At 39.0% G+C, this 27,162-nt stretch overlaps 1 protein-coding gene across 3 annotated transcripts in view; it reads right to left on the bottom strand.

Annotated features, from left to right (window-relative positions):
* Positions 1–27,162, bottom strand: part of TTLL5 (tubulin tyrosine ligase-like family, member 5) — a 281,382-nt gene that overhangs the window by 67,173 nt on the left and 187,047 nt on the right. For all 3 annotated transcript variants that reach the window (XM_008567069.1, XM_008567070.1, XM_008567068.1), the window contains one exon: positions 14,081–14,276. In XM_008567069.1, coding sequence (XP_008565291.1) covers positions 14,081–14,276 — 196 coding nt within the window. The remainder of the gene's footprint in view (positions 1–14,080; positions 14,277–27,162) is intronic.

Here is a 27,162-nt window from a genome sequence, read left to right as displayed (position 1 = left end):
ACAAATTAACTCTGAGTATAAGTCAAAATATACAAATGAAGCCCAAGTTTCAACCTGCTGGGTATAGGACTCCCTATTACATTGAGTTGAAGAAGGAATCAACTGTTCAAACACTGGCTTCAAAACCAGATTGGTAGGTCATCGCTGAAAGGCGGAGAGACCCAAGGTAAGTAGAAAAGAATATGGCTTTGCAGTTAAATATGGCTGGGCTCAAATGTAGGCCCTATCACTTATAAAATGGGTGATCTTTTCAAGTTACCTAACCTGTCTGAGCTTCAGCTTTCTCATAAGCAATCATAATGATTTTGCTAGATTGCTAGGGATTAAATGAAGATCATATAGGCAACTGTAGGCCAGGCATTCAATAAGATTTCTTGAAATAAATAAAAGTACTAGGCATACAGTAGACACTCAATGAATGCTCCATTTCTTCCCAAACATTTACTTCAGTTTATTGAGGAACTAAAACACTGGATGACACACAAGTCTACATACCAGTAATCATTTGTGAACAGTGGTTGCTAATAACTTTTTTCAACATATTTTTCTAGTCTTACAATGACGCTCACTAGCTGTGAAAGCAAACTCTTAAAAGGAAAACACATTTAGGTTCTCCAGATAATATTTACTCAATTCCTCTCATAGAAATTGTCTTTTCTTCTTCTGAACGCTTATAAAAACTTATTTGTATATCTCTCATCATGGTTAGTATATTCCACCTTGTATTACAGCCATTTATGTATGTACTTTTTCTCCCTTCTGGAAAATATAGCCATTTCCAGTGTGTGTTTGTGTATGATTAATTCTTGTTTCACCCACAGTGCCCACTAAAATGCAGAGGTGCTTAATGAACATTTACTTACCAACTATTCTTTTTTTTTTTTTTTTAGCAACAACTAAATTCTTATACAAAAAAATAGGCAAATGTGTATTTCCATACAGACATAATCTTTTAACAGGACCATTTTCTGGACTTTCAACAGTGCCTAGCATGCTATTTTTGTTCAACTCATACTCAGCCACAAAATGTAAGGAAGCCCTTCTGAGATTTCCAAACACATGCACCTTCCTAGATGCAAATTTTGTGCCAGGACCTTAGACATTAATGTTCTATATAAGATTAGTCTTTATCTCAACAAAATAAAATAAGTCAGGAAGACTTACTTCTCAGGAGACTGCCACTTGCCTGGACACTATCACTTCTCCCTATCTTCCTAATATTACTACTCTGATTTTGTCTGGGTAATAATGTGTGCCCAGCTACAAAGTTACATTTCCTAATCTCTTCCGTACCTAGGAATAACCACATGATACAGTTCTGGCCAATGAGATATAAACAGAAGTTTCTTGTGTGGTTTTTGGGAAAAGTTGTCAAAGGGGATGGACTCAGTACACACCTTTTCCCCTCTACTGTTCTTCCCACCTAGAACATGGATATCTAGCTAGAGGTGGACAGGCATAGGGTGAAAGTTACTCACTAAGGACTGCAGAGGATAAAGACAGAAGGAGCAGGGGTTTCTGATGCCACCATGGAGCCTGGGAGAGCTTATCTTTAGATTTCTAATTATACGGAAAAAAAATAATAAACCTCTAACTTGTTTAAGCCATTGGTGGGGGGAGGGAGTTCTGTTACATACAGCCAAATGGACTACTAACTGATATGAGAAATCTCAATCTACCAAAGATTCAAGCTTAAGTCTCAATACACCAGAACTGTACTGAATCTCAGAAAGCAGATATTCTTTCCAAATACAGTAAAAAGCTTCGAGATTGTGACCTGTGGTTTGGTGATCATACTCCAATATTCTGAATGGATAATGAAATTATTACAACTGTATACTATCTGAAATGTCAACAAGTTAGTAATGTAGACAAGTCTGCAGGTGTTTCACAAAAGCCAGGGCTAAGTGGGATAGGATTAAAGGTATCAAATCTGATAAGAAGAAACCCAGGAAAACACGTAGGCAATGTTAAAGCAGACATATAAATGGATGCATTTAGACTATTGGCAAAATCAGTCTCCCCAGGCCCCCACGGTCTGGACCCAATCCTACAACTCCAGGAACTATAGATCATGTAAACTGTTTTGTCCTACTATTCATTCATAAAAAGACAGAGAATTATATGAAGTTCTCTATATAATTTCTAAGAAATGTGAGGTTTGGATATACAATACTAACAACATAGGGATGGAGGCTGCTACAGTCATCAGTCAACCATCTGGGAATGAGAGAGCTGTGTGAACACTGGCCACTACTCAAGACCTGGTCAACATATACATGACTCTGGCTTCTTTGCTGGGTGTGGGAAAAAGTCATACTACAGCAAGGAGACTCAGAGAAAACCACAGCTTGAGGACTGGCTTGGCCCCAGGCAAAAGAATGGAAAGGCCTTCCTTCTCCCACAACATAAGGGTACTTGTGGGTGGGAAGGAGAAATTTCTGATAGAGAACACAGACTGCAACTTGGAAGGTTACAGGGAAGCAAGATCTGGGCTCTCTTGCTAAAAAGATAATACTGTTCAGAGATTAAATTCTGGAAGGTTTTGTTGTTTTTTTAATTCCTTCCAGAAAAATACTCCTTTTAGCTTTCACTCAGGCTTCTTGGTGATGGAAGAGAGCTAGATGGCTCTTTGTAATGAAATAACTCGATAAATTCATTTTTTGAGAATTAAGGAAGATTACATAGGCACATGCTAATCTCTATTTTATTGGTTAATATCTCTTTGTGTCCCTTTTCCTCTGATTTCAGAAAAGGAAACATTTCTAGGTATTCTTCCCACATTAGATTTTGCCCTAACTTGCCTGAAGTTCCCATTACATAGTGCTCAAAGACACTTCTAGTATGTTTCTCTCTGGCAAACTAAAGTACTGGGATGGTACATTTTCTTGGGCATGTAAGCCACTAATCACCTTACCACAACCAGGCCGAGAGCTGTTCATTGCAAAGAACACATTACAACTTTTGTGCAACCCTCTGATGCTGTATAAACCTTGGGGTCAAGGTGAGGGTGAGGGTAGCTGTTTCTATTTTGGCAAAAGCAAGCTTCCAAAAGGCCTTTGTTTCACACTGTATGGAGTTCTTGGCTGTGTTCCATTCACAATGTTTGTCAGCTGGGACAAGACTGGGGGCTGAGCAAGAGAAACAGTACAACTTCTGGGACTGCTATACAAAGCACTGGGCTATGACTCTGATGGGGGTGGGGCAGAAACCCAGAAGTTGCTATTATTCATACAGAGAGAGACCAATCACACAAATTACCTGAGACAGGACATGGAGCTGCCAGAGACATTGGAAGTCCTCTGGTTTATCCTTCCATTTCTAAAACCAACTAAGAATCTCCTCCTTTAGCTAGTAGGAAAGGAGGTTCTTACTACTTCAAATAACCTACTCTAAAGGATGTGAATACAGGTGCTTACCTGGACAGAATTTTGAAATTATTATTCGCCAATCATCAGAAATCAGTGTGCTTCAGACAGTCCACAAATTAACTGTACTTGCTAACATTTGAGTAGCGATGTAGGTAATTAAAACCAGATATTCAAATGTACTCATGAACCTTAGACTCCTTCATCTAAGCAAACTGAAAATCAAACAGTAGTTTCTGAGTTGGTTTTTCTTTTTTTGGCAGCTGGCTGGTATAGGGATCTGAACCCATCGGTTTTTCAATAGTATTGAGACACTTGAACTCCTCTTGGGCTGAGTGTGAGATATAACCAAAGATGCCTAACTATGAGGCAGTTGGCTAAGGCTAGGGAAATAGTCCATGACAATAAAACCCAGCAAAACTAGCCTTGTCAGTGCATAAATGACCTTCCCTCGTTAGCAGCCCCACCCCCATCTAACAAAAGAACCTCTCAGTCATACACTGATAGAGGCTGATATTCTGATGGCACATTCAGATTCCTATGACTGTAGACTCTGCTTTGCTTTCCATTTCTTTCATGTCTCCCTCAAGGCCCAGCAATGTTTGAACACTGATCAGACATGCACACAAAAGGTTGGTAGACAGTTTTTGTTTGTTCGTTTTTAAACAACACTTTAATTTCTTTAATACATGTTCATTAGAAAAAGGAAAACAGTGTTCAAAGTCATTTCTAATTCTACTCTCAGATATATTCTGTTAACATTTAGATGTTTTCCTATGTATATACAAACTTATTTTTTATGTGTATATATGTATTTCTGTGTGCTTACAAAAATGAAATCATATAACACTCAATTTTTTTTTTTTTTTTTGTCTTTTTCCGTGTCCGGCATCGGATCGCAACCCTCAGTGTCGCCCCCGTACAGGACCAGGACCGGGACCGGCAACGCGATCGCAACCCTCGGCGTTGCTCCCGCGCCTCGCTCAGCCAGTGAGCGGGAACCGGTCTGTATGTGGGATCCGAACCCTCGGGCGGGAGCGCCGCCGCGCTTCCCAAGCGGCGCACTATCCAGTGCGCCACCGGGCCGGCCCCAACACTCAATATTTTGGAGCCTTTTTTTTTCATTCAAAGATCTATCTTGAGTATTTTTTCATATCTATATAACTATTTTTAATGGCTGCATATTTTCTATTTCGGTTTCTCATAATTTATATAACCGATCACCAACAGTAGAATGCTATAAATTGGTAGTTCTGGAAATATGTTCATAACAGATTTTTGAGTGGAAAAGAAACAGACCCCCAAAATCTTATACCTCTGTTTTGAAACACCACCACGCACGCGCACACGCACGCACACACACACACACACACAAACACACTCAGGTTGTCACAAATTTATTTTGTTCTTTAAAAACAGTGTTGTTATAAATATCATATTCCCAATATCTTTTCATATATGCTAGATCATTTTTCCTTCAAATAATTTCCTGGAAGTAGAATAGCTAGATCAGAAGTCTTCTTATTCTTCAGTGTTTAAACTTTCTTATGCATATTCCCAAACTGCCCTCAGTAATGTTTGTACCAATTAACAGATCCATCAGTATGTTTGAAAGGATTAATTTCCTTTTCTTTGATTATTGTGAAGAAACAGCTTGTGTTCCTTTACTAGCTGGCTTACAATTTGATGCTAATGTTATTTCTTTTCTTTTTTGTGTTTATAAGACATTTATACCTTTGAACAGACATACTAACAATCTACACAGATATTATTTTAAAGAATAATTGTTTTATCTTGATCTTAATCATCTTTTTACTCTTCTCATAACTCTCTATAGCAATTGTGAACAAATTAATTTGCATATCATTTTGAATTGCCCAAATAAGTAAACATTAGTTTTAAAAATGTAGCTAATTAATACTTTATGAACCTTGTACTTGTAAGACAACTTCTTTAATATTGCTTTAACCAGTTTCTGCTTCTGGCACAGGGGGTTTTACTCAAACTCCCAAGCTGAAATTATAATGCTATATATACTTAAGGTTAAAAGTAACACAATAGAAGAGATATTTGCACATCTATGTTCAATGAAGCATTATTCACAACTGCCAAGATATAGAAGCAACCTAAGTGTCCATCAACAAATGAACGGATAAAGAAAATATGATCTATACATACAATAGAATATTATTCAACTTGAAAAAAAGAAGGAAATTCTGTCATACAACATGGATGAACTTTGAGGAAATTGTGCTAAGTGAAACAAGCCAATCGCAAAAAGATAAATACTGCATTATTCCACTTACAGGATGTAAAATAATCAAACTTTACAGGAACAAAGTACAATGGTGGTTGTCAGAAGCTGGGGGTAGGGGACAGAAAGTTGTTCAATGAGTACAGAGTTTCAGTCATACAAGATGAAAAAGTTCTAGAGATCTGTTGTACAATGATGTGCATATAGTTAACAATACTGTATTTTATACTTAAAAATTAAGAGGGCAAGTTAATGTTATATGTTTCTACCACAATGAAAATTACATAATAAAGTGCAACTAACTTTTACTGAGCTTTTACCACGGGTCAGCATTGCTTTAAATGCTTTCAATATTATTATCTCAGCTAATCCTCCCAATTATTTGAGGCAGGTCCCATCATCATCATCATCATCATCATCATCATCATCATCATCATCTCCATTTGAAGAAGAAACCAAGGCACAAAAATGTTAAGTAGTCTGTCCTTGATTGCACGGCTATTGAGTAGTAGTAAGCTGGGACTCACACTCATGGAGTCTGATTTAAGGGACCCATTATATTACGTTATCTTCCTTATTTATGTTATGCTAACTCCCTTTTAAAGTAAATGTATCTGAAGCAAATCTTTTAAAACCAAATCTGTTTTCCAAAGCAAATCTAAAGCAAATTCAGCAATGTGTCAAATTTTCATCAGATGCATATAAAAGATAAATTTCACTCACTTTACTCCAAGATCATTCTCTTTCTAGAGAAGGAAATGTTGAAAAAAAATTATCTGTAATCAAATATTTGTTACTTATTTTAAAAGTTAAAGTGTGTGTGTGTGTGTTTGTCTAAAGATAACCTCAAAAGATCAGCAATGACCCCAGATTGAGAGCTCAACTGCTTAAAAAGACAATTCATAGCCTCATTTTCAATTGTCTGTTTTATCTTTTATTTGCTAGTAGTTGTAGGGAATTATTTGTATATTAGTGCCCTTGTTCTCCTGATAACGTATCTGTATCTTATGTCTCCTGACTCATAAAATGACATAATTATTAAAAGGCAATCTCTAAGTTCTCTTACAATTTTAAATTCTGAGTTTATAAATATTTAACTTGTCTGTCTTGTTTTATTTGGCCTACTGTGCATATCTTGCACAGACCTTGCTATCATGAATTCATTAAGCATTTTTCCTGTGGCTGCATGTATCTCTATCTCAGATGGATGGGGTTCTTCATGTTTAAAGATGAGGTCTTTCATCATCTCACACAAAGTTACCACTGAGTCCCTCATATGCCTATAGACAAACAGGAACAAACCACAAGTCACAGAGTGAGGGAAGGAAACTGATTACCAGGTAGCTGTAGCAAAATCACATTCAATGATATATGACAAACAAGATCGATCCCAAGCAGCTGGTACTTGAACAGTTGCCTCTTAATACTCACAACCAAGCTGAGTTGTGAATTGTAATCGATTACATTGACCCTTTCTTTTATATTTATATATATAAGTGTGTAGCAGAGCAGCAGCAATAAAGCTGGAATGCCTTATCTCTCTGATAAATGTGTAAAATAAGAAGAAAACAAAGTCTCTTCTGTCAAGGGATGGATAATAGAGTAAAAAAGGGCTTTAGAAGCCCTCTGACCTGGTTTGAATATTATCTCTGCAATTAAGCTGTTGTGTGACCTTGGGTAAGTAACTTAAACTCTTTGAGCGTAAGTTTCCTCATCAATGGGATGCAGATAATACCACATATCTGGCACACATAAGCACTCACTATATGTGCATTTCCCTCTAAGATTCCAGAGAGACATTACTCTAGCAGCAGCTTAGAATCAGATTTATATGGTATTTAAAAAGCAAGCATAAAATGAATTATTCAAAGGTGTCATCTGTGGTATTCACATTTGTAGACACCTGTCATGTTTCCTGGTAGTCTTCTCAAAAACATAGAAATAAAATTAAAGTAGTATTACCAGTAACAATAGTAGGTTAAAGGACAAATGATGATTGGAGAGATAATTCCTATGTTACTGCAGGACTCATTAGTTCCTGACCCTATTATTTAATAATAAAAGCACAAGAGAGGGTAAAGTATGGGCATTTCTAAGACTTTTAAGCCCAAGAACACCTTATTAAGATATTTATTTAATTAAGAATTTGAGATAATTGGGATAACATCTAGGCCTAAGTGCTTTTGTTTTGTTTTGTTTTGTTTTTGTTTTTTTTTTTTGTGGCTGGCTGGTACAGAGATCCTCTAGGCCTAAGTTTATACATGTCTAGTAAACGTTTCCTTTTGAGACAGTGCATATGAAAAGTAGGAGACTGGTTAAGATACCTGAAAATAACTTTTCAAATATAGTTTTAAGGTGTCAATAAGAACTTGCTGAGTGTATGAATTGTAACTTAAAATTTACGTATCTATAGCTGCTATTTATTGAATGCCTTGTCATCAGGGAAGTAGCATATAGTATAGCATATAGTATAATAGCCAAGAGCTTGGATGCTGGAGGCTGACAGACCTGAGTTCAAATACCAGCTCTTTCATTTGTTACGTATGTGATTCTGAGAAAGTTACATAAATGATGGTCTGTTTTTTCAACTGCAAAATGGGATAAAAAGAGGGCAAATGTAAGGATTCAATGAGATAATACAAATAGAATGCCTGGTTCAGTGCTTGACACATGGTAACATACATCCTGAGGATTATAACTCTCATGATAACCCACAGGTATATATTATCATCTCCGTGTTAGAGATAAGGAAAATGAAGCTCAAAGAAGTTTGAATAACCTGTCCCAGGTCATGAACTGGACAGGGCCAAGATTTAAACTGAGGATTATCTGACTCCAAAGCCTGTGTAGAGTGCCTATTTCCAAAACAACTGAATGTAGGGCTGGCCAGTTAGCTCACTTGGGGGAGAGTGGTGCTGGTAACACCGAGGTCATGGGTCCAGATCCCTTTACCAGCCAGTTGCAAAAGAACTGAATGTAATTTTACATGTATTATTTCCTATAATTTCAATGTATTTTTATTAGATGAGAAAAAAGTGTTTAGTTTGGCAAAATCTTAATCAAGTGATCCTAGGAAAACAGTAATAACTAAAAGCTAGAAACTAAGTATTCAATGAGTTCCTGATAAAGGCCAGGAGGAAAAACAAAATAGAACAAAAGAACCAACCAATTAACCAACCAACCAAAAAACCAAAGAGCAATAGGTTATGATACCCAAGTCAAAACACTCTGGAACTTAAGCACACACACAAATTCCTCCTGGCATGTTCCCAGTCCAACCGTCCTCTCTGATACACTGCTATAGAGATATATAAAGACACCTCCTGCACAGCTAGACTGTTTGCCGGCTCTCTGTGCCATGCTGAGGAGCTAGCATGTTATTGCTGGCTGCTTGGAAAAAGACCAGGTGCTTGCTGAATTTCTTTCTCTCCCCTCCCCCACAACACAAACACACAGCAGCTGAAGGCTCGAAGAAACAGTATTCATTCCTGCAGAGGAGAAGAATTTTTCTAGACACATGCAATGAACTTTTAGGAGCAAAATAACAAGATTTGGTTGGGTTTATATGGGAATCCTTTCCATGCCTGTGGGGTTGTGCATATACACATTTAACCATTAGCAAAAAGCTGGTTATATATGGCACTGAAGATGTTATTAGCATACTGAAAGACCCCTTGATGCAAACACTGAGCTGCCCCTGGCCCAGCTTGTTATAGGAACGTTTTTCTCTGGTTAGCCTTAGTAAATGTAGGTTAGCCTAGTAAACTTGGGCATGCTGGGAAGGGAGAAGTAAAGAACAGATGCGATGGAAAGATGAGAGGAATTTAGGAGGCAGTTTTCTTCTACCTTGAATTACCTTACTAATGTTGAAAATCCAGTCTCTTAAAAATTGAAGGGCTCTGAAAAGAGAACAGAACCAGTGAAGAATTAAGATGTATGTAAAATCTCTCCCCTCTCCTGTTGTTAAAAGAAACTTCAGCAGTTCTGCTCTTGCCATCAAAATGTCCTTAATTTTTCTGCATTTTGGTCTTTTTCAGTCTGGATGAGGCAGAGAAGAGAGTGGGAGGGAACGAAGGGGGGAGTGGGTTGGGAGCAGAAGTTTAACAAAGGATCACTTTAACAGAAACTACTGAGTAATCGCTCTGTCCCAAGCCAAGAATAACATCAGCTCAATGTCGGCAATTAGAATCAGGTCAGTCGGGCCTCACGGCCGATGCAGCCCGCCTCACAGACCCCAGCATGGAGAGCTACTCATGCTGATGTCACCAGTAGTCACTGTTGCCCAAGAAAGTCCCCCGACTCAGCTGAAAGAAAAGTTTTTTTTTTTTTTGCCTTCTCCTGTAAGCCAGTATGAGAAGGAAGAGGGAAGCATGGAGGAAAACTAGAGAGAAGATACACACTGGGATCTATCAATCTATAACAGATTCATTTTATCACCCCACCTATTAAGATTCTATAGTTCTCTCAACCATTCTGAAACTCGTTTTAAATAAGCTAATATGTTTAGAGCACCTGGAATAGTGCTTGGAACACAGTGCTTATTAAGTGGTGGCTATTATTATTAAAACAAAAAGGGAGGTATCTGTCCAATTACTTATCTTTTGCCCACCTTAAGACTTGAATCCTGGGAGCAGTGATTGCTGAGCAGAATGTACCCTGATAAGAAGAATGAGCAAGGAGATATTTTGATAACTTATTTATGAGGAGACTGTGGTAGACGGGGTGAAAAAGATGACAATAATGTCCCTATAAAAAAATTATTGCCTGAATTTTATAAGGGCAACACTAAGTTTTAACACATTCTGTCTACCTTCCAAAGGACAGAAAACAAATAAGCAAGAACAGAAAAATTTAATCTCTTTCCTTCTAGATGGATGGTTTTCAAAGTGTGGTACCCAGAAGAGGAGCATTAGCATGACCTGGGAACTTGTTGGAAATGGAAATAATTGAGCTCTCACCCTGAACCTACTGAATTATAAAGGGGCAGGGGAAAAAACTGGTGTTTTAACAGGCCCTTCAAATGGTTCTGTTGCCCTAGACCAGAGGTCTGCAAATCAGGGCCTGAAGGCCACAGCCTGCCACCTGTTTTTATAAATAAAGTTTTATTGGATGACAGCCACACTCATTTGTTTACATATCGTCTATGCCTGTTTTCACTCTATCATTGCAAAGTAGTTGCATCAAAGACCCTATGGCTGGGCCGGCCCGGTGGTGCACTGCTACAGTGCGCCGCTTGGGAGCGCGCCGGCTCTCCCGCCGAGGGTTTGGATCCCACATACAGACCGGCCGCTCACTGGCTGAGCGAGGTGCGGGCGCAACACCGAGGGTTGCGATCCCGTTGCCGGTCCCGGTCCGGTACGGGCGCGACACTGAGGGTTGCGATCCGTTGCCGGTCACGAAAAAAGCAAAAAGGAAAAAAAAAAAAAAAAAACAAGACCCTATGGCCTGCAAAGCCTAAAATATTTACTATCTGGCTATTTACAGAAAAAATTTACCAACCTCTGCTTTGACTTAAAATGATGTTTTTCAAACTGCTGGTTTTACCCATCAGCTTGTAAAAGCTCATAGTCTCAATTTTGTCTTATTTTGTTTATCATGTGATCAAATACACTGGACCACACCAATTTTCTTGTATGTCTGTCTCTGGAAACCTCTGCCAATGTTTTGGGTGACATCTTTTCTAATCTCCATGTTACAGGATCAGTCTTTTGCAGGGGTGGATTTAGTATATGCAATTTCTAGATTTATGAGTGCAATGCTAGACAGGGATGAAGATCAAAGAGCTCATTCTGTATGAATGAACAGAGATGCCCATTTCCAAACTCACATCCTGAACAAGAGTTTGCCTTCTTGAAATTAACACCTTCAATAAGCTGCATAACTAAGTGCTCTGATTGGAGGCAGAAAAGGATGGAGAACTTCCTCTGAAGGTAATGGGACAAAGGCTGCATGATCTTTCCCCAAACACTTATTATTAGAACATTATGTGAAAGGCACTGTTCATGAACATAATTATCACAATATACCATAGCATAATATAATATAAATATAAGGCCCCCTTTGACATCTTATTCCATAAATGGCTCTCTCTTATGGGTGAACAAAGGGGAAATCAGGTTTTAATTCTCCCACTGCTTTCAAACAGGCAGTTAACTAAACTGTTAATTATTTCAATGGCTACCTATACTTTAAAAAAATGAATCCAGGGCTAGCTGGTTAGCTAAGTTGGTTAGAGTGCAGTGTTGATAACACCAAGGTCAAGGGTACGGATTCCCATACTGGCTGGACAACAAAAGAAAAAAGAAAAGAAAAGAAAAATGAATCCAAAGTGCAAGGAGTTCATTAGAGAAGTACCATCTCTATCTAAAAGGTTAACTCAAGAATAGAGATATAGGACATATTGAGAATGCAAACCATGCTTCAATCAACTATCTCGTGATAATTATAAAGGTCGGGTCTAGCATAGCTAAGCTAAAATCAAAGGCTTAAAATCGAGTAGGGCTTTGCTTCTGCTGCAGTGATTCTAAAAGCCCTCTGAAACAAAGTGCTCTAAGTTACTAAGCATTCTTCATGTTAGAATATTTAATATCTTATTTGCTATTTTATTAATTATAAACTTTTCATGCTAATAAAAGTTAAGTTTTTTAGCTCTCCTCCACAATCCCAGAACTTCACCCTTATTCATTTTTACCTAAATCAGCTATGGTTTAGAAGAACAGAAGAAATAAAATGTTACATATATATATAAAATTATAATGAATTATTTTCTGTTCCCTCTCCAGGAGACACGAATATCTCCCTTCTTGGGAGTTCTGCCTCCTCCCTAAGATAGATATTCTGACAGATTCTAAAAAACATTTTCCATATACTTCATAATTCAGCACAACTAAACCAGTACAAACCTCAGTGAAAAAAAATCCACACAAGAATAGCAATACCCTGAATTTTCAAAGGAATGTGAGTTGCTGGAAGCGAATCAAAACTATGAGAAGGACTTAAAAATGAAGCAGTTTTTAAAGGTGAAAATCAGTAAAACTGCCTCTCCTTCCCCCAAACTTCAATGCCCTGCAAACAATTCTTTTTTTTAAATCATCCACCATTTCAAGGTATTAAAGCATGGTTTAAAAGGGACCAACTGTTTAGATTCAGTAGAGCCACAGATTATATTCACATAAGGGAAATAAGCTATATAGTGTTACCTCCACTGTACAGCATCTGATTAAGTTGGCATTCTCAAGGAATCTGAATGACAGAGTTGTGAAGTTTAAAAAGCTTTAAAATACTGAGTACACTACCACAGGTAAAGATGATCAAGTGATGAGCTATGTTGAAATAATAAAACGAGCATATTTTATTATGAATGGGTAGTTGAAAGGATAAGTAAAGATGCAGATCATAATGATAATTGTTTTATTTAGAGGAAAAAAACTTTGGGATATGTTGCCTTAGTCTTTCAGTGAATATTAATTTTGCGTGAAATGATGCACACTATGTAGTACATTTTTATAATAAAGAACCAAATAATAAGAGATCAAACTGATATAAGGTATTTCTTCATATAACCAAATATCAGGGAAACTCATGGAATCAGTACTCATTCAGCTCAATAACCCTACTTTAGAAAGTGGAACTGATTATAATGATAATCCTGAATCATAAAGAAGAATTTAACTCTTTGTGGTCTGACTTTTTGGTGAGGTCATCCTTTCCCTCTAATTGGGGCCACAGTGATATACTACTGCAATATACTTATATAGCTCTTTCTTATATGTACTCAGGAGTTTCTGTCCTTTTATAGACAATAAGTAGGGAATCAACATTTCCCTACATGTAAGTTCCACAACAGCAAAGGGTCAGATGGTCACTGTGACAGCCCCACTGTTTAGAACAGTGCCTAGCACATGACAGACACTCAATAAACATTTGTTGAATGGATACCTGTCATTTATGGAAGACCAGCAACCTAACTTATGACCATTTCCTATAAGAAGAACTTGCAAGTTATTTGTTCCTTGAAAATCTTGACAGATCATTAAGGATTAATATGTTCTTACATATATCAAGTATATCATGGCAAGAAAACAGTATATTTAGAAGTAAAGATGCTTAAAATGCTACTTACCTTTTAGGTATCTGGGAATTAGACCCCTTGTGCGATTACTAAACTCAGATCATACAACAGAAAAAGGGAAAATACTACAATGCAGATTTTTATAGAGAAACATTCAAATGAAAGAAACATGTCAAAAGCTGGATCAGCATTGCCTTCCAGAAAAGCTAATGTGATGGCTCCAAAACAGTTCTTCCCTGAGAGTAGACTTCCCATGAACTACCCAAGCCAGGGTGGTGCTAGTAAACTTTTGGAAAACTAATCCTACATTTTCCATTTATTCACCTTAATATTTTTCACCAACAGAAGTAAGACATTAGCACATGGAAAAGCCCTGTCTTGAATTACCTGGTGCCGTGCTCGACTCTGGTCCAGAAGCTGCCGGGACTGAAGTTTTTGTTGTTCAAGTTGCTGCAGGGCAAGATGGAGTTGGTAACTGCCTGCTGTGGGGTGATACTTGTGCTGGGGGACCACCCCTGTAGTCTTGCTATATGCATTGTTCTCTACCTCTCCCTCCCAGGCAAAGCCACCTGTTTGGAGGCTCCTGAAGAGAAAAGAAAGCAGATTTCTTAGAGTGGTTGTGTGAACAATGTAAAGGAAAGGAGAGTAATGGCTCAGGTATTTCTCCTTTGTAGAACCAAACACAGTTTGGAATTACAAATCTATGTGTGTGATAAATTATCTGAGTCCCTCACTAAACTATAGCTCCATGAGTACAAAGACAAGGCCTGCTTTGCTCTCCATTCTATTCTAGTGCTTCTATTACAAATCTATGTGTGTGATAAATTATCTGAGTCCCTCACTAAACTATAGCTCCATGAGTACAAAGACAAGGCCTGCTTTGCTCTCCATTCTATTCTAGTGCTTACTGTAAGGGTTGGCATGTGGTCCGCATATAGTAAATATTTGCTGAATGTTCAATAATCAAAATAGTAATTTCACTCCCCTGTGATTGCCTCTAAGAAGAGTCCAGAAATCTTCAAATGGAGGAAGATAGGCTAATTTAACGTAGGAACAGAGGCACAATCATCTTTTCTAATATCAACTTCAAAAGTAAAAGGGTGAATTACACAGAATTCTTGTTTTTTTTTAACCACCCATTAGTGAAATATCTAAATCTTTTTAGAAGCTATTTATATTTAGCTTGTTTCCATCATGGGATAACATAACTGGTGTGAGAAGATACTTTTTTACTTTTTTCCAATTTGACCTCAATATGGTTCCCATCCAGGTTGACACTGAGTCTTTCCTCATGAGAAAGGAAAAGGGCTGGTGGCCTTTTGACTAGTCAGTACGCACGTTATGCTGTTTGTTAAATACTTAAACTATCTTCCTTGACCAAATTCTTAAATTCTAGATTCTGTTAACCATGCCTGTGTATATCCTAGTAGAACTCTTCACTACTACAGCTCCTACGTTTCTACTCTTAGACCATTTCTTCCAGGTAGAGAGGTCCCCATTTATACCCACTTCACACCCACTAGGATGCCAATTATTAAAACAAAACAAAACACCAGAAAATAAAAAGTGCTGATGAGGATGACGAAAAACTGGAATCTGTGTATACTCCTGGTGGGAATGTAAAATGGTACAACCTTTGTGGAAAACACTTTGGTGGTTCCTCAAAAAGTTAAACACAGAATTACCAAATAATATAGTAATTCCATTTGTAGATATATATCCAAAAAATAACCCCCCAATTGAAATCCAAACAGTTAACTGTACACCAGTATTCATAGCACTGTTGTTCACAATAGTCAAAATGTGAAAACGGGCCGGCCCGGTGGCGCTCTGCTACGGCAGCGCTCCCGCCGAGGGTTCAGATCCCACATACAGACCAGCCACTCACTGGCTGAGCGAGGTGCGGGCGCAACACCAAGGGTTGCAATCCCGTTGCCGGTCCCGGTCCGGTACGGGCGCGACACTGAGGGTTGCGATCCGTTGCCAGTCACGAAAAAAGACAAAAAAAGGAAAAAAATAAAAAAATAAAAAATAAAAAAATAAAAAAATAAAATAAATGTGAAAACAACCCAAATGCCCATCAACAGATGAATGGATAAACAAAATGTACAATCTACATACAATGGAGTCTTAGCCTTAAAAGAAAGGAAATTCTGACACATTCTATATAGCATGTACGAACGTTGAAGACATTATGATAAGTGAAATAAGTCACAAAAGAAAAAATATTACGATTCCATTTATGTGAGGTACCTAAAATAGAAAGGAAATTCTGACACATTCTATATAGCATGTACGAACGTTGAAGACATTATGATAAGTGAGATAAGTCACAAAAGAAAAAATATTACGATTCCATTTATGTGAGGTACCTAAAATATTCAATCTTAGAGACAGAAAGTAGAACAGTGGTCACCAAGGGTTAGGGAATAGGGCATTTTCTTTCATCTCCTTAACATTTTTGTTTATTCTTCTCTGGACCTTCTTTAACTACTCTGTATTTTTTTTTTTTCTTGTTTGAGGTACAGTGACCAGAAAATTGTACATAGAAGAAACATTATGAAGACTCTCAGTGAATAGCCATGTCCCAAACCCTGGTTAACGGGGCTTAGAGAAATTAAACAGTGCCGAATTTGAGAGAAGTATTCATAGTGATTTAAATCATGTGTTATTCTTTCCTTTGGCATTAATGGTCATTTCAATGGCAGTGGTGCAGCAACACAGGGGTGAGGTTATGCACACTTTTCAGAGTCCTGACCCACAGGCCACCTGCTTATTTATAGCCCAGGTCCCTCTGACCCCAACAGAGCACTGTGGGAGGGAGCAAAGTGGAATGTTTGCCAAGCCCAGATATACATGCCCCTCTCTTGCCTGTGATCTCTCTCCTAGCCTGGTTATTTCAGGTCTCTTCTTTGGTTTCCCAACCTCTCCCCCAAAAAGAGATTTCCAAACACCCAGTTAAGGGTAGGTCTGTGAAATGTATTCTGAAATCCACATAATCTCGCCTCTGATATGTCACATCCTTTGCTCATCTCCTCCTTCAATTTGGCTCCCACAGTTCTGTTGCTCAATTACACACTATCAGCTAAACTTAGAGAAAAGTACCAAAAAGCTCAGAGCTTATTTATAAATTTTTTTGAGTACGACATCTGATCTTCAGTGACTCCTCTCAAAATGCCTCAATGTGCACGTTATTATACAGATAAAACCATACAATCTTTACCAAGGGGCCTGAGGAGGTATGGAGAAAGGCAGTGAGGACTGATCAAATGTAAATAAGTAGCTAAATACATTAATAAAATGTTAACATTATTCACAAAGTAGAGTGCTGAGTGGGAGTAAAACAGGATTACCTACATATTTAAGAAGGGAGGAGCCAGAGGAACCTATTATCTCTTTTCTCATTAGTGTGGGAAGAGAAAAGCTCACTGCTGAAGATAACACACAAGAAACAGACTGAATAGCTAAAGGAACTGCGGGAGCTGTGAGCTGGAGGGGCCATGGAGAAAGGTGTCCGGGTTCAAGGCAGGAGTCGGTTGATCCAATGAACAAATGACACAGAGGAAGGGGACAGGTAAAAAATCAGGGACTGCTTTGGCTGAATAATCTTGAGATTTCCATACAAATTAGGGCAGGCATTGCTTTGAATCTAGAATAAAACTATTATTTATGATGACTCGACCAAAGTTCACAAAACTCATTAACAGTGACTATGCTTCCATTCCTGGCATGCTGGATATAGAAATGTCTAGCTACAGGTAGCAATCTAGACTCACTCAGTGATTAGCTATTAGAAGACTTAAGTAACTATGACTCGTATCAGAATTTATCTCACTGGCTAACTAGATTGGTTTTATTTGCTAAAAGCTGTTTTAATAACAAATATCCTGAGGAGGCATTCACATTAACACTTTCTTGCTGTCTATCAGAGATTGGAGTCTGTAACTAGGTCCCCTTATTTGGGGATGATCATGAACAGGTTCTCAGGTGTGTGAACATGAGCAGGGGTCTATGGATGTATAAGGGGTAGGACAGTGGGGAAGAGAAGATCAAAGAAGGGACTTTGGATAAGGAGAGATGTGTTTGTTCTTCCGACTGCACACATACTGAACAGACTGAAACATAAACTTTTATAATGAAATCTGTTTTTAATCTCATCAGTAATATAAGCGCAGTCTCTACATCACAAAAGGAAGTTTGTCAAGCAAGTAGAGGCTTTTAGTGAAGAGGCAGGAATTTTTATAGTGTAACAATGGGTGGGGGCAGGGAGTGCTCAGCTGTGTAAGTAATGTAATAAGTGCCACGAGAAACTTGCTTGCTTTGAATTACAGTGGGTGTTACTCAGGCCATGATATCTCACACTTAAAGCACAAGACTTTGGGGTCTGCAGTATACAAGTGCTGTAATGACTGACACAGAGGAGGCCAGGTGTACTAAAATTTGGGCTTTCCCTGATTTCTGGTGCCTGACTTTATATATCTAAATATTCCTTTCTATGGTATCTAGTAATTTGCATTTCCATACACAATTCCATTCCATTTTCATGATCAATTCATTCTATTTTACTACTAATAAATTTTTTACTCCCACCAAAATTTTGAGATTCAATCATTCTCTCTGAAATTTAGTGTTTTTATATTATTATTTGCTCAAAACTAAAATGTAATTGTACATATTCCCTGTAAATAACTTATAATAGTTTTACATTATTTCTAAAACAGAGTACATAGAGCCAGGAGAGTTAGCTGTAGGCATGCTCTGAATGTTTAACATCTGATTCGAATTGAACTATGCTGTGTTTCACCTTTACAACAGGCAACAATATGGCAAGTGTTTCTAAATACTACATTCTCTTATTAGCCTATCCATTTAGAACTTCACCTTACTTTCTCTATTACACTGTGGCCCAGCAGGACAAAATGTTCCTCTCTATAACTGTCCTTCCTGCGGAACCCCACCCCAACCTCCAGCCAATACACACAGAAGGGCTGTACTTTTCCCTCTGGTTTACTACCTGTTTCATCAAATGGATATTACTTTTAGGGAACTTGGAGGGAATCTGCAAAATGCAAAGCAAAATCTCAGAAGGTGGTTGCTCTCTCCATAATGATATGCTTTGAGCATCATGATTTCCTGAGAATGATGTGATTTCACAAGAGTGTAAAGGGGCAAGACAGAGGACTGTGATAGTTGTACACAGGGTGATTATGCTGCCCATTTCCCCAGCCTCCTTCACCCAATCCCAACCAAACAGGATCTACCATGTAGAGGGATGTCCCTAACCCTCTTCATGGTGTCTGTAACTGTGTGTGTGTGTGCTTTCAATTGCCACAATGATAGGGGTGGCGGTATTACTGACATTTAGTAGGTGGATGTCAAGGGTGCTGAATATCCGAAATGCAAGGAACAGTCCTATGCTAGGAAGATGGGCACTGCTCAAAATGCCAATGGTGCTTCTGATGAGAAACATCACAAGGCCATAAAGGAAGTGCTTTCTGGGGAGAACCTTACAACTTCTTTACAAGAAAGAATATCCATCCACTTCAATTGCACTTTATGAAATGTATAGTTATTTAAGGACAGCAGAGGCTACATTTTCTTCATCTATAAGTTCTCATAACAAACAAAGTAGTCCTGGCACACAGTAAATGCTGTAAAGGTGCTATAAATTGTGCAGATCCTGCAGGTGACAGGAGGACTCTCAGGAGCAGTACAAAGCAGTGCTGGCCAGAATGAGGAAGATCTGTGATCAGAGAGGCATTATAATGTGGTGGGGATTGCCTTTGGCTTTGGGGGATATTTCCTAGATGCAGGTGACAGGAGGACTCTCAGGAGCAGTACAAAGCAGTGCTGGCCAGAATGAGGAAGATTTGTGATCAGAGAGGCATTATAATGTGGTGGGGATTGCCTTTGGCTTTGGGGGATATTTCCTAGAACGGAATTAGAGTTGTTCTGCATGGAATGAATACTCTGTATCGCATTATGAATGCCTCCCAGGGCAGCAGGCACTGGGTTATATTCACAAAGACCAAATGGATAATGAGAGAATAATGGGGAAAGATCCTCTCCACTGTGGCCTCATTACATTTAATGCCTCTGTGCCTTTATTATTGTTATACTTTCCTCCTCTGTAAAATGGGGATATGATAATAGTACTTATCTCAGTGTTGTTGTGGAAATTAGTGTTAACACAAGTGAAAGCAGTGGCACTTAGGAAGGGCTCCAAAAATGTATTACCGCCACTAATATTACTATTATTACTATTCTTTCCCCTACCCAAGATTCCATTTCAGTGCTGTCAGAGCCCTATATTTCTATCAGGTAGTATACAGAAAACATAAACTTATCCATTTATCAACAGAGGATTCTGTGCTGCAAAGTTAGCACAATATAATCATCACTATAGTATTAGTTATGAAGTCAAAAGGGCTCCAAGTACTAAAAAGAAAAGCCCTACTGTACAATATCATCCAAAGAGTTATTATCATTGTATTGCAACGGTGCTATGCTGAGGATAAAGACAGGTTATCCAGGTAGGGAGGTATTTGCCTCCTTTTCAATCCTCTAAATAGTGGAGGTGAAGAGGGGGAACCTACATCCACCTTCTTAAGCATTCAGTTTTCTGCTCAAACCTACTTCTTGATCCTCCATAGCTGTTGATCATTGCAGAGACTGCAGGTGTGAACCCTTGGCAGCATCCTTCTACCTTCTGCTCTTTACTCGTGATCTCAGAGAAAGGACTATCTGTTTACACTGACAGCTTCCTGTCCTAATGATCTCCCCAAGGTCTTTCCATCTGGCTTCCATCCATATAAACATAGTGGATTCCCCCTTCCTGCCCACCACCCAACCGTAATGCTTGAAGAGGGTGCTCAAGGGGAAGGGGGAGTGAGAGTGAGCTGGAAAAGTCTCTGATACTCCGCTACAACTCCAGTGATCCCAAAGGAGACTCTTAACCTCCACTTTAAGAAATAATGAAATAGAACTCTATTTTAATATAGCTTCTTGATTCTCCATCGTGGGTATTACCTCTCTTGTAGTTAAGCCAAAGGCAACAAAACAAACATATACACAAAAACATTTAAAAGCTTCTAAGTAAAAAATAGAATGTTTCAAAAGACCATCTCTCCTACCTTAAAAAGAACAAGCTGGATAAGTTGCAAAATCATCCTTATTTCAAACCCAATGAAATGCTGAGGACATACAGAAACCCAAATAAATAAAATTCCAGGAAGTGACAAGTCCTAGGAAAGGAGAAACTCATGGCTGCTTTCATTCAGGATGGATCCCTAGGAGGAAGAAGAATCTGCCATTGTTGGGGGCAAGAAACAAATGGCAAAACCTTTGACAAACTTTTAATGCCTGGTGTGTGGGCTGGTATGATATATTAGAATCACTGAAGCCATAGCCACAGAGTGAGTCTGCACCCACCCAACAACTCTTTCACTAAGTGTACTGTGACACTGAAGGTTGGAAACAGAGCAGGAGACTGACAAAAGTCCCTTTCAGAGAAATTACGAAAATTCTCCTTTTACCTCCCCCAAAACTCAACAAAGTTTAAAGGTTAGTTGCAATGTAGGCTCTAAAACCAAATCAACAAACTTTTCATATTCCATTGGTCCATCTTGCATAATGAATGCACCTTTCATCTGAGAAAGATTTTGTAACAAGCATTAATCTTTAGAAATACTGATTCACTGAGTTTTGCAGACCTTCCAAATATTGACACATTTCTTTACACAACATAAAAAAATCACATTTGTTAATATCACTACAAATCTCATCAGAGGAGTCTTCAAGTATTAGAAAGCTTTCAAACTCACAGCAGTGGATAAGTTTTCCAAAAGTCTAATTTTTCCTTGAAAACTAGAATTTTATCATTGACCACAAATATTGTCAGTTGTTTTCCTAGAAGTTACAGGCTCACTGTTAATTTTCAAGAAAATGTCTGCCAAATATCCAAATCTGAATAACCATAGTTTGTCTATTGGTTGTTCTTTCAGGTAAAAATGTTGTTTCATGAAAAAAGTAGGTAGTTCAGATTGCAACTCAGATAATTACAAGTGCCTTTCTTTGAAACAACTATCATACAGTACACAACAGAAGTACTTTATGTGTACATCCCACTTTTTTTTTTTTTTAAAAGATGACCGGTAAGGGGATCTTAACCCTTGACTTGGTGTTGTCAGCACCACGCTCAGGCAGTGAGCGAACCAGCCATCCCTATATGGGATCCGAACCCGTGGCCTTGGTGTTATCAGCACCGCACTCTACCGAGTGAGCCACAGGCCGGCCCAACATCCCATTTTTGTCAGATGGAATATTAAAAAGATATATACTGTGGGTCGAGATTTAATAAAATAATCATTACTACTTATCAAGGATACTCTTAAGTAGCACTGGCATTTCTCATTTAAGGGCAAGTGCTATGGGGGTAATGAACACAATGATTATTACTAGAGTTTGGTGCCACTGCTAAGGCATAAGCAGATTTACAAACCCACCATTGTTTTTGTAGCATCAGTGCAAACATCAACACAATGAAAAGGGCAAAAAGTGTTTTACTATGAAAATAGTTTTGAATCTACTGAACTCCTCAAAGGGTCTTGCGGATTCTCCTCTTTCTAACCCCTCCTCCAGTCCATCAATAGCATGTTGAGAACCATAGACCCACTGCAATATATATTAAAGAAAATTAACTGGTGATCAACCCTTTAAGAAAACCTAGAAAACTTAAGCAGATGGATTCAAAATAAATTCTATCAAACATTTAAGGTAGAAATAATTCCAATCTTCCACAAACTCTTTCAGAAAAGAGAAGGGAAAACTTCCCAGCTCACTTTATGAGGTTAGCATATCTCTAATACAGAAATCTGACAAAAATTGTACAGGGAAAGAAAACTACAGACCAATATGCCTGATGAACACATAAAACCAAAAAGCTTCAACAAAATATTAGCAAATAAAACCTATCTATCTCTCTATCTATCTATCTAATCTAAGTAGGATAATATATAATGACCAAGTGGTAATATTTACCACAGGAATGCAAAGTTGGTTTAACACTAAAAAAAAAAAAAAATCAATCATGTAATTCACTACATTAACAGAATAAAGAAAAATCGTATGATAAAATTGTTAGATATGAAGATGCATGTGACGAAATTCAACATCCACTCATGACAGGAACTCTCAGCAAACTAGGAAACATTTCTACTCAACATTAATAATGGAAGACCTAGCCAGAGTCACAAGGCAGGGGAAAAAAAATCACATTATTCACAGACAAAAACCTATGAATTAAAAAAAAAACAAAACAAACAAACAAAAAACACTGCTAAAACTAATAAACAAATGTAGCAAGGCTGCAGGAATCATGGTCCACAAACAAAATGCAATCATATTTCTATATCTAGTAATACACAACTGGAAGATAAAATTTTAAATAGCAATGCCATTTACAAAACCACGAATATACACCAAATACCTAGGAATAAATCTAACAGATAATTTAGTTCTTTTTGTTTTAACTGTGTGGTTTGGAGTATGCCCTACATATTCATAGGTCAGGGGTCAGCCAGAGATTTGGGCAAATTTTATACACAGAATTTAGATTCCCCCTTTCTGGACGCCTCACTTCTAGGGTTCCCATCTCACTGCCCAGCAGATGTAAGTGTCCTGAACTCTACCCTCCTCTACCCTCCGATTCCTCAAGCCACTTTTTTGGTGCAAGTTCCATCTGTTCCATGTGCTACAAACTATGATTTGCTTTCAGGTTAAAAGGCACCGAAGAAAAAACAAACAGAAAACTCACCCCTGGCAATTCCCTTCTTCCAGATGCTGATTCCTCTCCAGTATCTGTCAGCTTTTGTTCACCCTTCAGATAGCTGTATTTTATATTTTATCCAGTGGGTTGATCAGATAAAAACTCACTCAGTCACTACCAGAACTGGAAACCGAAACCACCCCCCAATTGATCTACTGTTTCAAGGCAATCACAATAAAAATTCCAGCAGGCTTTGTTGTTGTTAAAGAAATAAGTTGATTTTAACATTTATATGGAAAATCAAAGAATCCAGAATGGCCCATACAATCTTGAAAAACAGAACTTATATTCTGAATTCAAGACTACTGTAAGACTACCACAGTCAAGACAGCGCAGCATAGGCATAAGAGTAAGCAAACATATCAATAAAACAGATAAGAGTCCAGAAATAGACATATAAATACATGGTCAATTGATTTTGACCAAAGTGCTAAGTGAATTCAATGGGGAAAAGAAACTTTTTTAAACAAATGGTGCACACAACTGGAAAAATGAACCTGACTACTATTTCACTCCACACACAAAAATAAATTTGAGTTGGATCACAGTCCTTTAAACCTTAAAGCTAGTACAATAAAGCCACTAGAAGAAAATACAACAGAATGTCTTTGCAACCTTGTGGTAGGCAAAGATTTCTTAGTTCACAAAAAGCTCTAATCATAAAAGAAAAAAAACTAAGTTAAACTTTATTAAAAGTAAACATTTTTACTCCTCAAAATACATCTCAAAGAAAATGAATAAGAAAGCCATGCCTGCGGGGAAATATTTGCAATACATACCTGTGACAAAGAATTCTTATTGATAATACGTGGCAACCCAATTAAAAACTGTAAAAAATTTGAATGGACACTTTACAAAAGAAAATATATGAATGGGAGAGATCCAATCAAGATGGCGGAATAGACAGTCCGCAGCGTCACTCTCTCCCACAAATCAACCAAATTTACAACTATAAAAATGTAACATCAGCCAAGCTGGGGCTGCTGGAGCTCAGGGGAAGAGGAGGAGAGACCTACAGAGTTCATGAAGGTGGGAGAAACTACAATGAGAGAAAGAAAAAGCTGCTCTGAGCATTTCGGGCCATAGCTGCTTTAAGGCTTGAGCTAATGAGTGCATGGAATGGGAGCTGGCAGAAGCTGCAGCTGTGCCCTCCAGATGGAGTTACTTGCGGGCAGCAGGGGAGAATAGGGCCTTAGTGGACCCCAGGACAGCAAGACCACTAATAGGTTTCCCAGGGACCCATGCAGGAGCGAGGAGCCAGAACAAATGGAAAAAGGGAGCCGTTCAGAGGCCGGTGAGTCATCGCAAGGGACCAGCACAGGGCCCGTCCCATGGGAAGTGTTTGCAGCACGGGCGGTGGGGGAGACAGGCCCACCAGGGGAACACTGGGACACAGCAAGGACAGCTGATCTGTCCCCCAATCAGCACAGGACCACTCAGAAAAGACTGGTCAGGAATGCATGGGGTACAGCTTGATGAAAAAACTCAGGCCCAGATCAGAGATTCTACAGAACACAGATCCACCGGGTCTCTGGAGAGCCGGAAGTACTTATAAGGTCAACCATTAAACTCTGAGCTTCACAAAAAGCCTTCCCTAGGGAAACAGCAGCAAAGCAGCAATTTAAACAACCACACAGCTCAAGTAATGGTTCCCAAAAGAAGTTCCCCCGTGTTAGAAGCAAAGGACAAAAAATTAGTTCCGGCCCAGGCACACCACCAGCACCTTGGGGCCTGCCTGGGAACTGGAGCCTTGGATCTGGGCTGGATCCAGACCCCACTCCCACTTCCACACAAACTGCACCAGTGCTTCGGGGCCAGCCTGGAGACCTGAAGCATGGAGAAGGGGACTGGACCCCCCTCCCACAACCAGGTACACCATGCCAGCACCTTGGGGCCTGCCCAGGGACCCAAGGCAAGGAGAAGGGGAACGGATCTCTCTCCCACAACCAGGCACACTGAGCCAGCGCCTTGGGGCTAACCCAGGGGCCCGGGGTATGCAGCTGGGGACCAGACCACCCTCCCACAACCAGGAAAAACATGCCAGCACCTTGGAGCCCACCAAGGGACCCAGGGCATGGAGAAGGGGACCAGACCTCTCTCCCACAACCAGGCACAACTTGCCAGCACCTCGGAGCCCACCCAGAGACCTGGGGCAAGGAGAGGGGAATGGTCCTCTCTCCCACAACCAGACACATGGTGCCAGAGCTTCAGGGCCCACCCAGGGACCCGAGGCATGGAGAAGGGGACTGGACACCCCTCCCACACCGGGCACTAAACGCCAGCACTCGGGGCCCACCTGGGAACCCAAGGCATGGAGAAGGGGACCAGACCATCCTCCCACAACCCGGCACACTGCTCCAGTACCTTGGGGCCCACCCAGGGACCCGGGACATGGAGATGGGGACTGGACCTCTCTCCACAACCAGGCACACCACGCCAGCGCCTTCGGGCCTGCCCAGGGACCAGAGGTATGGAGAAGGGACAAAACACACCCCACAACCAGGCATACCGCCAGTACCAAGGAGCATGCCAAAAACAGCACCTCCACGTGCGTGGCCCACCACAGCCACCACAATAACTATGGCTGCTGCAAAAGCAGCTAGATGCCACAGCCACCACACAGATGGTCTGCCAACCACTGGAGTGCATTCACACAAGAAGAGTTACCAGCAGAGACAAAGATAAGAAGAGGATGTCTCTTTCCACAAAACCCATTTCAGAGTGACAGAAGAAGCATCTCCTCTATGATAATATTGGGGGACCTGATCACATCTCTCCGCATTGGACAGATCATCTAGGCAACAAGTTAACAGAGTAACCATTATTCTTTCAGAAGGAGAGAAGAAATCTAGGGCAATTAGAGGGGGGAGGGGAAGAGGTTGGACAAGGGGTATAAAGAATAATTATGATTTGTAACAATATATATGCTAGTAATATTGATTTAATCAACATATCTCAATGTTCAACCCCCAAAATATATATAATCGATTTTGATTCAATAAATTAAATTAAATTAAATTTTTAAAAAAAGAAAATAAATGAATGGCCAACAAGCACATGAAAAGTTCTCAATATCAGTAGTCATTGGGTATATGCAAATAACATTTTACATCTACTAAAATGACTAAAACCAAATGGATAACAATACCAATTATTGGTGGGCATGTGAAGCAACTAGAACTTTCATACATTGCTGATGGGGGTGTAAAATGATACAATACTTTCAGAAAACTATTTGTCAGTTTCTTATAAACACATATTTACATGACTTGGCAGTTCTACTTCTAAGTATTTACCAATAAGAAATGAAAACATATGGCTACAAAGAACAAGTTGTATAAAAAAAATTTCATTGAATTTGTATTCATAATAGTCAAAAATTGGAACCAATCCTAATGTCCATCATTCAAAAAATGGATAAACAAATTGTGTTGTATTCATGCAATGGAATACTACCCAATACAAAAGAATGAACTACTAATATAAGTAGAAAAATAGATAAATCTCAAAAATATTGTGTTGAATGAAAGAAGCCAGACACAAAAGAATATTGTATGATTCCATTTACATAAAGTCCAAAGAATAGGCAAAACTAATCTATGGTGGGAGAAGTCAGAGAGTGATTTGGGGGGGGGGGGGGGGG

Source organism: Galeopterus variegatus, unplaced genomic scaffold (assembly GCF_000696425.1).
Source record: "Galeopterus variegatus unplaced genomic scaffold, G_variegatus-3.0.2 Scaffold290, whole genome shotgun sequence".
Lineage (NCBI taxonomy): Eukaryota > Metazoa > Chordata > Mammalia > Dermoptera > Cynocephalidae > Galeopterus > Galeopterus variegatus.
Note: the sequence above shows the minus strand (reverse complement) of the source record. Positions and strands in the feature narration are given on the sequence as shown.